General features: G+C 38.7%; 1 protein-coding gene across 1 annotated transcript in view; it reads right to left on the minus strand.

The window, feature by feature from the left end:
* The window catches only part of DGKI (diacylglycerol kinase, iota), a 116,898-nt gene that overhangs the window by 47,899 nt on the left and 55,572 nt on the right, over nt 1–13,427 (minus strand). The window contains exons 20-25 of the mRNA XM_010024426.1: nt 12,788–12,867; nt 10,873–10,917; nt 5,692–5,761; nt 4,144–4,184; nt 2,457–2,584; nt 1,775–1,900 (exon numbers count right to left, since the gene is read on the minus strand). Coding sequence (XP_010022728.1) covers nt 1,775–1,900; nt 2,457–2,584; nt 4,144–4,184; nt 5,692–5,761; nt 10,873–10,917; nt 12,788–12,867 — 490 coding nt within the window. The remainder of the gene's footprint in view (nt 1–1,774; nt 1,901–2,456; nt 2,585–4,143; nt 4,185–5,691; nt 5,762–10,872; nt 10,918–12,787; nt 12,868–13,427) is intronic.

Consider the following 13,427-nt stretch of genomic DNA (forward strand, 5'->3'; position numbering starts at 1 on the left):
CTTAAGACAGAAAAAGGCATCTTCCTGGTATTGTGCTGACACTTTATTAAACGTCAAGCCTCTAAAACTTCATTCCAATGACGCTCATTCCACTACCAGGACTAAAACGCCCCAGGATACAACTGCTGGATTTATTTATTTAAAAAAAAATAAATTTAAAGCAGCACATTTCCCACAAATCTTGTCTTCAGAAACAACTGGCTTTTTGTCTAAGTTTTAACTAAAAGAAAGAGAGAAAGAATCAGTCAAAGACTGAGTCTTACCATGAAAAATTTCAGGCAAAACAATTAAAGCTTAGAGAAGCTATAAAAAAAACGATTTCTTATAGTAGGCAGTGACCGGTATATTTACTCTGAGCAGTGCTACTGACTTTGCTTGTAGTTAATAAATCTACCAAAAATAATTGTTCCAGTTAAATAAACATTTCCAGTTGCACTGATGTAAACAAAAACATTCCTTTTATCAATTAAAAGGTAGTCCACATATTGTCACCATCTCGTCACACTGTCTAAAAGTGTCTAAGCATCATTTTTCTCCCAGCTTTGCCAGCTCCAAATTTCAGGCCCTGCCATTCCAGTCTGTGGAAAACTGAACCTGAATTCACCATCCTTCACATTACAGAGCATAAAAACAAGAACAGAATCACTCAGACTAATGGGAGAAAACTAGGTGAGTGCCTCTTGGCAGTGCTATGAGGATCACCGTTTTTGCTGTACCATCTCCTCTTCTTGTCAGCAGTTTCCAGTTTGCTGGGAAGTTCTAGGTTGTAGCTGCACAGCCATGCCATCTCCCTTCCACACTGCATCTGCCCTAGAGCTGTACTCAGCAAGAACATTTGCAGCCCCCTGTCACACACATCCAAGACAGAAAAACAAACTGAAACAAGGACCATATGGTCACTATTTCTAATTTTTCTGTACTAAGTTCTAAAACCCATCCGTAGGGATTCAGATACAGTAGAACTAGAAACATAAAGCAGAAGCGATACATAGAATTATAGATTATGTACCTGGGGGGAAAAACAACCCCAAAACATTAGAAATCTTCAAAGCCAGCAATAGAGTTCAGACAAGTGCCTCCCATCTAAACTTTGATAGAGATTTCATGGATCGACTGCTGGTTTTGAAAATCTAAAGCAACAGGACCAGAAAACTGAGAACCACTTCTGAAACAGGCAAGAAGAATGAGAGATACTCTTACACAAATCTGAATATGGCAAACATGATCGTGGTGGTGGAAATCTCTTGCAGGTAGGAAATATCAGCAACAAAACCACTGTTTAGTCATCATGCTTCAGGCATCAGCAATGGTATCTCTGGCTCGAGATTATATGGAAACTATTTTATACATCTCTGAAAGCAGCAGCAATTGTAGAGGCTTCTGCTTTGTCGCATTGCATCAGAGCTACCTTAAGGATGAATGCTTTGGTCTTTCTCATAGCCAGTTGCCACGAAGGTTCTATTAGCTGGAACTTCAGGCATCCAATATAACATATTTACTTTTGGAAACTTGGATCTAGGTTTATTAAGAGTGCAGGGTGCCACACAGACAAAAAAAAAAAAAACAAAAAAAACCCAAACCAACAAAGTCAAGAACATATAAAGGAGAAACATGAAGAAACAGAAGGGAGAAGCAAAAGAGAAGCAGCAAGAGGACTTCCGTAATTTCAGCACATCCACACAATTCGTTAATCTTAAAGGAACCATTAGAAGTTGTCTGTGGTAATGGTGACAGTGCATCATCAGGAAAAGAAATGCAGAGGGAGGGCTCTTACTGCAGCATGTGTGTCTGGCTGGCGTCCTTTTGTTTGTCAGGTACCTCGTAGTGTGGGGAAATCTTGCCAAGGCCGCTGTCACTCAGCATCCTCTTTCGGACGGCAGGGTTCCACCGATCTGATATTCTAGGGAGGGAAGAAGGAACGGAGACATTTACACCTCAGAAATCACCTTGCATTCTCCACTTTGAACCTGGCTTGTGCTTACTGGTTCCCAGCACTTTTCAGCCCATAGCAAGCTCAATTCACTGTGAGTATAAGACTGTTACTAAAGACAAATAGGATTGTTTCTTGTCTGCCCAGAGGACGAGAAGAAACAGAGACACTTTACCATCATGCTTAGGCAGAAGGGCTTCAGGGCTTTATACAGCGGTATCAGAGCCCTGGCCATGCAGAGAAGGGGGTTTAACTCAATGGATACTGATTTATGGTGGAGCAGATACAGCCAGGGGGTGTGAGGAGATTGAAAGGTGCTGAAGTCCATTAGTCCTGCTGTGTGCTCCAGGATGTCTAATGGAGTAGATGTTATTTCACTCTCCTTCTGTCATTACCATGGCTGTATTTGATCCTGTCATGAGCTCCCCACCTAAGATCTGCCCTCCCACATCTCTCAGTCCTTTAAAACAGGGGACTAGAAAAGAGATGTCCAACTCTAATACATCCAGATCCCAGCACCACTCACCCAGAGGCCTGCTCCACTACCAGATCAGGCATTCCTGGTGGCGTCCCCACCTGCTGTGACATTACCATCTCTGGGTCCAGAATAAAAATCTCGTCCTGCGAAATTTCCGTCACAAAGTGCAAATGTTCCTGTTGGAGTGATAGAAGGAACAAACAATGGGCCTGCAGCATTTCTGGCCTCTCAGAGCATCCAGCTGGCTATAGGAAAGCTGGATGCACATCAGGGTCTCTGAAGAGCATTCATGGGACTCTGTCTGTGTATTTGTTTAAGTGCACATGTATGTACTCACACTAAAACCAATGACACCGAAGTCACCAATAAACACTCTATCAGTTTCAAGTCAAACAAGATTTCCAACCAGCAAGCTTCACACTCACAGCAACACTTGAAAGGTTGCTACTCAATGACTATATGTCATTCAGCTGGAAACTGGAAGCCTACCCAAAAATCCAAAGTTTACATTTTAAAATGAGGATGAACACCTAACATTTGTCCTCCGATGATGGCCAACAGAAATTTTCATTATCTTTCACTGCTTTTATATTCTGGTTTCACCTCTCCATTACCAAATCTTTCTTTCTCAATTCCTCTTTTTTTTTGTTATTGACACTGAAGGCTCATTGTCCTTCAGAAAACACCAAGTGTGAGTGGGCTTGTCTACGTAGGCAAAACTTCCCATCATTTGTGCACTGGGACTATCATACAGTATTGATTTTTTCCATCACAGAAACACAGGGCAAATGAGTAGGAGGAAAAGATGACCATTTGTATGAAGCCAAGTACTGAAGAAATGCAGAATAAGCCAAACAGAGCAACATCCCCCAGTTTAACCTGTAGCGGCATCTTCTTCATCCTTGTTTTCCAAATGTTAAAGTACAACTTCATCAAAGCATTTATATCACTGTGCAAAGAAGTCCCATGGTGGCTACATGCAGACACTGAACCTGGGACCTCTGAACTAAAGCCACAGCTCCTTCTGCTTGAACTAAAACACCAGCTGCTTTCGCTAGGAAACAGTCATATGTTCATGTGATTCAGAAACAGCTTACATGGTTCTCAGGAGAACCAGACACAAATGACCACTGTCTTAAATCAACAGTTTGCACTTAATGCTGAGCCACTAATTGGCCTGTTCTGGCTACAAATCAGAAACACCAAAAGCTCCGTAAAACTTTCAGTGTCTTTTAGAAAATATATTCAGATTGTCAAATCTATACCACAGGTTTGAATCTAACAGAGCTACACTCTGGTTTGGGGTTGCTTGGGAATATTTGATATAGCTGTGTTTGAAATTCTCAGCTTCTAACACTCGCCTTAATTTTCACATTACACATACAGGACCAAGACACCTGGTGACTAAAAGCATCAGTAAAAGATAAACTCAAATACCCTGGTGCCACATAGATGCCCTTGGTAAGATTCGATAAGGATGACAAATGTAGAGCATTCTGATGTGTACATCAGATTGGTAGTAATAGAAGGGCAGATTGTCAGCAGATATAAAACTTCAATGAAACTATGTGAATTACATCACCTGCAAAATGGCCCAGAACTTTTTCTCTACTTTTCATCAGACATCAGTAGCAATTTATAAGCACAAGAGGAATAGCAGATAATTCATGTTAAGCTGCTTTTGACAAAGCTTTAAAAAAAAACCTATGGAAACAGTAACTGAATAAAGATTTACCTGAGATCTGTCAATGCGGTAAAAACGATCAGCAGAAGTTGCTGCAAGACAGAAAAACAACAAAACTGCAGTGAAGAAAATTATCTGAGTCAAACTGCATGGACAAGATGGGCTGAACTAACATTATTACTACTAAAGCAACCTCTGTGTCAGTGAAGTCACAGTGGTTTCACAAAAACGTAAACTGACTAATTCATTAAGTCCGTGTTCCTATCCCTTTAAATGTTGAATTTAAAGGTTAGGCTTAAAAAAACATTATTGAGTGAAATTATTAACTTTAAATAAATATTTTTAAAATGTATAAAATGGATTTCAGGCTTATAAGAAGAAATGATTACATTAAAATATATGACAGAAAATGCTGAATTGTTTTGATGAGAGTGTAGCAAGATTATAATGACATTGATGAGTCTAACAGGATTGATTCAAATTTTGCATCTAAAGAACTGCTTGGGAGCTATTTGTGAATTAAAATGCATGGCCACAGATATTCGCCCTGAATTACCAATGCGCTCATGGAAAATCTATCCTACTCACAAAACCTCACATGAAAACAGGGGAAATTCACTAAATAAGAACCTAATATGAATTTTATCACTGCCACATAATTTATATTACTAAACCAAAAGCATTTTTTCACCTACAATGTGCTTCATCAGATGCGATCTTTTTGTTTGTTTCTGCATTGCATTTAGTTTGGCCAGTAAAACCAGATTCATTCATTGTAGAGTTTTGACACAAGAGCACAGTGATGTAGCATTGTAGGTTTTGGCACTGCAAGGGAATATCAAATCCCTAAAGACAAAACCTGAATGCATCTATCCACACAGATTTCTCTAAAACCCAGAATCTCAGTATGTTTTTATCAATTTCCCTCATGAGACACAAAGAAGAGTGATTAGAAATTGCCAAGGAGAAATTGGTTTTGTTTAGAATAATAACAAATTCAGTTTCCCCACACTGAAGCTTTTGCAAAAGCAGATGCTTTTAGTTGCCAATTTCAGTGCTCTTGAGCCTGATAAAAGCCCAGATAAGCTGTCTGCTTTGTCAAAGTCTGGGTGAAATACAAGTGCAGGTCTCCAGGGAGTTACATCAAGCGCAGCCTTACAGGAAAAGGGAGGTACATTTCTATCACCTAAACACTAGAGTACCTAAACACTATAGCACTTTAAAGAGAAACCAGTGAAGAACTCAGCCTTACCAGAAGCAGCACACTGCCAGAAACAGCTGCACTCTGACTCCAGGCAATGCCATGCAGTAAGTGCTGCTCATCACAGCAGAGATGCTGAACACTAAACCTCTAATCAGCCTTAGCAGAACGTGTCTCCTTGGGGTGACAAAGCTACAGCAGACATTTTGATTGGTACATGAAGGGCCTGTTTCATTTTTCAGAGGGGAAAGGGGGACACTTAGCTCCTTTTTCACCTACTCAGTGTAATAAGCAGGAACAGTTACTCTGCCATAGTAATACTCTTAGAGGAACTATCCTTCATGTGCAGACCAGAAGCAAGCAGCATGCTAGGTACAAGAAATGGGAGATGTACTTACCATCTAGGAAGCACCATCTAGGAGAGAGCCTCTGAACAGAAAGTACTCTGGGGAAAGAGCTTTCCTGGTCCTGGATAGGGCAGAGAAATTATATAAAAAATAACAAACTTCTTTTTTCCTCTAAAAAGCACTATTTTCTAGTCTCTTCTTTTTCTCATTTTGCTCTACTGATAAATCAAACCCACTGGATTTGCTTCTCACTGACATCAGGGTTTGGCTGTAATATAGAAAAGAGTAAACTGATATGGTTAATTTCAGCCACATCCTCAGCTGTCCTCTTCCCTTCAGCTCAGCAATATCAAAAAGCTTTGCATCAAAACCAGCTTTCTCAGCTGGCTGCAGCCCCACTTATTTGTGGGGACACAGGAACAGAGAGAGTTAAAAGAAGTCAAAGACACACATCACTATTAAACAGCCATGAACTTCAGTTATGTTTGTTTCTTGAGTGTGTGTCACTTTCCTTTATTCTAGTTCAGGGTTTTTACACTCATCTGCCACTCAAAGTGTCATCCACTTTGCCTGTCCCTGGTGTGTCCCAAATGCACACAAAAGCAAAAAAACCCATTATCTTCTACACCTAGAATATAGATGCAGACCTGAGGACCACCACCAGCTAGCCAAACATCTTTCATCAGTGTATTTCCATTCCAGCTGAAACACCTGCTCCTTGAGAGCCAACAGACATTACTTGAGGAACCAAACCAAATGACTAGGGAGGAACAAAGACCTTCTTCCTGACCAGTACTCACCAAGGAGTCAAAAAGCTGTCCCTTGCTTGTTCAGCTCTCACTGAGCTGGAGAAGCAGAAGGGATCTTGGAAAGCAGAGGGTGGTCATGGCTCTGCTCCATGCTTCCAGTGAATGGTCAGCCAACTTCCTAAAGCCACTGGGACATTACTTTTAAACACAAATAGATTTGCACAGGGCTAAGCACAACGGCGTGGATCTTAGGCACACATCCAAAATCTGTATAAAGCCAGATTCTATCCTTATTTACATCTTAGGCAGTAAAATCAGCACATCTGCTAATGATGTAAATTTAGGCACAAACTGGCTCAAGATTAAACTTTATTCCTCCATCAGACAACAGGCCACAGAGTCATATACCAAACCACAAGGCAAGAAAAGAGAAAGAAACAATAGGGAGGAAAGGTATCTTTGAAAAAATAATTGCTGAGCACAGAGCGCGAATAATGCATATGGACATATATCTACAACATGGGCATAGATTGGTGAAAACAGACCAGAATACAAAGATATCTCATTGTCGCTTCTTAGAATATCACACAGGAGCCCAGCACCTTTCCTGACAGCACGATGCAGGACAAATAACTTTTGTATTGGGAATTGTACAGCTGTATCAGGTCGGTAGTTTTTTGAAGGTCCAACACCAGACAGTAAGGCTGGCTGAAAGAGTGAGTTCTAAAAAGTGATTTCAAACAATCATGGGCTTTCAGCCAGAAGGGAGAACAGAGCTATGAATGCTTAACTCCCTGGCATAATGCAGAAATTCACCACGCCAGCCTGAGCTACAGCAGACCTTTAGAAAGGCACCCTTTAGAAGGCTAAGTGAGAGACTCCAAGTAACAAACCCTACCATTCCCTCAGGCAGCTGGCACCATGTATGTGGTTTGAAGGAGAAAGCCAGGCCGCTTTGTATACAAGAGGAGCAGTGCAGGAACAACACAAAATTAAAGTTTACAGTGTATCAAACCAACACATCTGGAATATTCATACAAATTCTCAAAGGTTCAGTTTCCCATATATTTTCCTCTTTTTTCACTGCCCAGTGTTTATATCATTTAAAACATCTAGAAGTAATAGTTATTTCTCAGAAATTAATTTCATTTTTTGCAGAGCTGACTTATTTCTAAAATGCTTCTTATCTGAGTAGCCATGTGTGAGAAAAAGTCATGAAAAAAAATAAAGAATGTATCAACAGAAAAATGGGAATTTCATCAGTTCAATTCCCCAGGCTGCCAGTAAGACTATGGAGAAGAAGTAGTTTGCTTTCTTAAACTGGGGAAAATCTCAGAAAATACTGAAGGAAGTTAATTCAGTGAGACTTGGTAAAACAATTTCCAAATTGAATACAGAGAAAACAATGCCCTTACGCATTAAGAGGCAGACATTGCTCTTTGATTTACCTAAAAACATCTGACACTTTTTCAGCCACCTGATTAAAAATGAGCTCATGTTGATCTTGTTCAGATATGTACCAGTTCTTAGCTTCCCCAGCTTCCTGGTCACCAGGGTGCCTGCGTGCACTATGTATTGTTTTTCAAGCAGCTCTGATAATGATTAGCGTTTTGATGGATGCACATTTCTCAACCAAGTGAATGCATATCAGTGCCTGGCATGATGCTGTTACAAAATGTTATTAATTTCATTTGCTATCATGACAGATTTTGCAAGATTCGTCTTATTAGCTTCTGCCCTGGAGATCAACTGGAACTATCTTTTACTGCCTTTCCTTTCTGGTTATACATGACAGAAAAGCAAAGATAGCTCCAGATGACTCATTTGTTGTCTCCTCAGTGCCCTAGAGTTTGGCTACAGTCCTGGCAACAGATTTTATTTGAAATGTTATTGCAGAAATCTATAGACTTTGCTCAACTAAAGAAATATATACATATTTATCCTCTGATGCATGGTATCTGTGTCTATAGCCACCCTGGCAAAAATAAAACAGCCTCAATTCTTTCCCATGTTTAGACTCACAGATTTTACTTGATCCCGTAAACCTTGCTCAGGTTTCTGCACAAGTTTTCGTCTCCAACTTCCATGCATTACAGGAGAGATGAAGACAATGACAACATAGCAGTCCATAAAGGGAACCAAATGACATATCTCAATGGTTTAAGCATCAGAATTAAAATACATCTGTGTCTTTCTCTAATATGGGCTTATGGACTTGTGGGATGGAGCTATGGGTTTACTTGTATGGCAACTGAGATGTATGTGGGAGAGTCAAGAGTTTTCTGAAATCCACTAGGTTAGCTAATACCTATGTATCTACATGCACAAAGTTTAATGTATCTTAATATTTATCCCACTATTTGCAGAAAGGTGAGCACTGGGATACAGAGGGCAAAAGGAAGAAAACATCAAAAGACAACGGTGAGTACTAAAATGGTAGATTATACAAAGAGGAGAAAAGAGTGAAAATTCATAGACCTAACAAAGTACATAATGCTAGGAAAGTGAAGATAGGGATAATGCTGATAAATGTAAATTCAAGTTACAGATTGTATACTGTGATATGTTCCTTCCAAGACTTCATTACAGTTCAACTGCAGAACTAGCTTGGGAAGTCTCAGGCCTGCAAGAATGATATTTTTTGAGCATTAAACTCATTAGAGAAACAAAACAGAATGAAAAACAACCCTAGCATAATTTTTATGGGCTTGTTGATGTTTCTGCTAACTCCCAATGTTTTGAGCTGCAGAGGAATCACACAAGAGAACTGCATTTATGAGTCTTAAAAGTACCCGTGACACCTTATTAGTGAGGTAAGAAGATGGTGCCATCAACTCAAGTACCGTATTCATCCTCTTTATCGCCTGGTTTTCCTCCCTTTTTGTAATATGTAATACATTACAAAATTACATATGTAATATGTAACATGGAACAAACCTCAAATTAACCTAACAAGAAAGTTTGTAGAAATGACCCACTGAGAATAAACCAATGTTTGAAGAATCAGGGTAAACAACTATGGAAGACAAGACACAGAGGGTGGTGCATTCAAACTGAAGAATCATAAAAAAATGATGGTATATTAGGGATTTCACACTGATGTACACCAGAAAAGATGACTAGGCAATTAATTTATATACTGCTATGACTGCAGAGGTTAGAACCAAGTATGGGACTGATTTCTGACATTTTATACTCTCTTTTAGCCCTCTCCATACACACAGATAGAGCTCTTCATTTTTCCTCAGGCAGTTTCCTACACATGGAGCAGTCAGCAACCACTTAGGTTAATTTATAATGAGTGGAACAGAGTAATACATGCTGGTTTGTTAGCCAATTCACTAAACACTAACACTGCTCTGAAACTTGATTCCTGGGCAATGATTGATACAAATGTAAAAAATATGAGGTTAAAATTGGACAGGGAAATATAGAAACAAACCATGAACTGGAATGAAGGCAGCAGCTCCGGGAAAACATGCCAAATTGCATTTTCTCATAGTGTCTTTTGGCATTCAGGACATTTACAAGCATTCTTGCTAAACTGGAATTCTGTATCACCCAGGTAATCATTAAGCCCCAAGAAATTACTTGCAATTTCACTGCAGTAGATTCCTCTCAGCTGGATGTCTGTATGCTTTCCCAGTGAACTCATTCCTGCACATTGTTAAATCTAGGAAATGGCTACCAACACTGTGCAAACTTGCCTTGCGATCTTAGGCGCTATGTCAACTGACCATGGTTTGTGTCAAGTCTCAGTGCCAGTGTCGGATCAGCTCAGGAGTCAGCAGAGTTAGTCTGAGGTAGTTTACTCCCAATTTAAGCACTGTGCAGTGCAATATTTTACTGAGAGAAATATACATTCCAGAACAATAATTCCAACTGTAAAGGCAAGTTTTGTACTGCATAAATTGTAGAATAAGGTTGTAAAATGTACAAAGAGAGCAATTTTAAAAACTAGCCGCCTAAAACGAGAACCCGTTTGTCACATGCAAAAGACACATTTCTGCCCAGGATAGATTAAAGAACTACTCTGAAGATTATGTTAAACTAAAGGTAGATGACTGTGGTGCACACAATTATTAAGAGGTTACGCTTGCTAGCACACATTTTTTCTCAGTGATAAATTTTATTACTACAGCTATGAAATATAATATGTTATTGTTCAGTTTCTCAGAGAAACACATTTACTTTTGCTGTTTGTCTCATCTCATTCACTTCAGTATGCAAGGCGCTGCTATTGCAATATCACTCACATCATCATGATGTGCTAATTTTAAAGATGATTCCACAAGGCTTGCAAGGAAAAGGATTGTCCAAGGGAAAGCAGAATGAACATCCTCCATTTGAGGGTAAGTGATAATGAGAAATTTATCTAACATACAGATATTTAACAAAAAGAAACCTGGGTTCAAATGCTAAGAGTGCAGTCCACATTGCTAATCCTCTTTTTGTTCTGATACAAAAGGAAAGTTTATCTTACCTGGTAATGAACTCTCTGTGTAGTAGAAGTTACTGACTGTAGGTCCTAGAAGGAGGATGAAAGACACAGCAATGATGAAAAAAATTAAAGCAACAAGAACTGCTTGCAGTTTCACTATCTGAAATAGTTGGCAAACAAATAATTTTGCAAGTATTTCTCACAGGTTTTAAGCATATGAAGCAAACACTACAAAATAGTCATGGAAAGCTCACCTAAAGTTTAAATTTGTATGCATTTGGTCAAAAAAAACAGGTTTTAAAATATAGAGATTATGTTAATGGCACGTTACCATATCACAGAGGTATTTATTCCATGAAAACTATCGAAATTTAGACTATTAGCAAAAATATGAAACAAAACATGCTAAAATCTATGATTTTTTTTTTTTTTTAAATGAAAGTAAGTAATTAATGTACTAAAGAAAACCACTGGCAGTTCTCCCTGTTTTAAGACAACCTCGTGTCAGGGAGGTTACATCAGGATGACCCTGATATTTAGCAGGGTTCAAGAATATAATTTATTTTAATAGAGATTTTGACAAACAGTTTTAGCTCATGACATAGCTTACCAAGAAGCCTGGCCTACAGACCATACCTCCCCAGTTGGTATGAAAGTTGGCAGAGTGCAGAAAACTTTGGCACCTCCATTCCCAGCAAATGGGTCTGAGCCAAATCAAGGACACACAAGAAAAAAAAACATAGCACAAACAGTGCAGAAGGTTGGAGAAACACAGTTCCTCCACAGCCACTGTGGGTAATTCAACCAGAACATCTACCTCTGCTTACTTCAGTGTCGCACAAATACTTGACACCTGATACTTGCTATTAAGTTGCCTGAGTGCAGTATGAGATCACATTTGTAATCTGCTGAGAATATCACCACAATTGTTTCATTGTAATTTCCCATCACCAGATACTTCAGATAGGTATCACCTTCCAATACGGTCTTATTTATGATAATAATAGCACACCTCAGGTCTGAATATTCAGAAATGTCACTGGTGAAAGGAATCCTGGCTGACATGCAAAAAAGTGAAAGCCTGCAGTGAAATACTAAGGCTCATATTCAGGCTGCAAGTGCAGAGTTTCAAAACTGCAGAGAAGCCAGTGGCTCCTAAAGAGTTCAATGGGAGAGATGAGGTTCATAGTTCCTGTGTAAACTGGACAACCTATTTAGAAAACTACATAGTGTCTTTACACATGTAAATGTTGTGGAAAGGTATCAGTAAAAGATTAAAACCAGAGACAATACATTAATGAAAATCCATTAGTTTTATCACTAAAGGTATACACACTTAAAATTACTCAGGTAATGGGGCATTTGAAGTCTCCAATTCCCAGACTGTATTGTAGAATGATCTCTCAAGACAATAAGGGCAACATTATTATTAGCTGCATGAGTATACTTTTCTGTATATTTGGAAAGACTTCGTTGCTATCTGTAGTGTTTATTGGTGTCTCCCCATGACAGTAACAGAGAATGAAATTTACATAATTAGATCCACTTGAATACCATGATGTGTATCCTTACATATTACACTTTCTAATCAATAATTTATATAATTTCAGCAAGGTATGTGGAAAGTCCTGGTATTGCATTCCAGGTCAAGGAGAAGTAAACATGCCCATCCACATCTATTTTGTTATCGCTTGAAAGGAGTCAGTGTGACTTTTCATTTCCTGTTTAGAAAATATTTTTCCATGCTACTCCTGCTTTTATTATCATATATTGTATGTTATTATCATACACTGTATGATATTGTTGTATACAATAACACTAAAGTGTTATTTTTGGTGGTAGGCAAATTCCAATACTCTCAATATCTGTTTGCAGCAACTATTAAACCTCTACACTCAGATCTGGAAGAAGCATAATATAGACTAATAAATGATACCTGATCTCCCAAAAATCTCACCTCTTGTAGACGGTCAATGTACATACGACAGGTCTCCAAGTCACAGTCTCCTCGTACAACTATAATTCCAAGAGGAATGGCTGGAAAATCAAAAGCAAATAAAAACCTTTTTGGCTGAAGTCTTCAGGGTTTTGTTTTGTTTGGTGGTTGCTATATTTTTTGGGGGGAGTGGGTTTTGTTTAAATATTCTCAGAAAAGCTTTCTACTATCTAAATCTTAATAGCTATTTAAAAGCAGGAACATATTATTCATCATTAGTTTCACCCATTTATAATTATCAAAGATTTCAATTTTCAACTCTTTCATACCAACTCTTTCATACCAAACCAAAGATTCAGTAGAATTATTTATTTCCTTTTCTGAGGTCAACATCAATTAGTAACTGCAAAGAAAGGAACATCCCCAGAACAAGGGTTTAGGGCTTGCTCTTACACACTGAAATAAGAGAGAGAGATTTCTTTTTCAGAACTCTTAAAGGTCAACAAAAATTATTTCAAGTAGTGAAAGTTACAGCCTGATTCAAGAGAAAGCTGTCCAGCACCATGTTATTTTGATGTAGGGCTTCTTTCAAATCAAAACAGATATTATTCCTTCTACACTCAAAGCTGAGGCATCTCCATATTTTCTCAGAGAGAAGAGA

The sequence above is a fragment of the Nestor notabilis genome, unplaced genomic scaffold (assembly GCF_000696875.1).
Source record: "Nestor notabilis isolate BGI_N333 unplaced genomic scaffold, ASM69687v1 scaffold6211, whole genome shotgun sequence".
In the NCBI taxonomy this organism is placed as follows: domain Eukaryota; kingdom Metazoa; phylum Chordata; class Aves; order Psittaciformes; family Psittacidae; genus Nestor; species Nestor notabilis.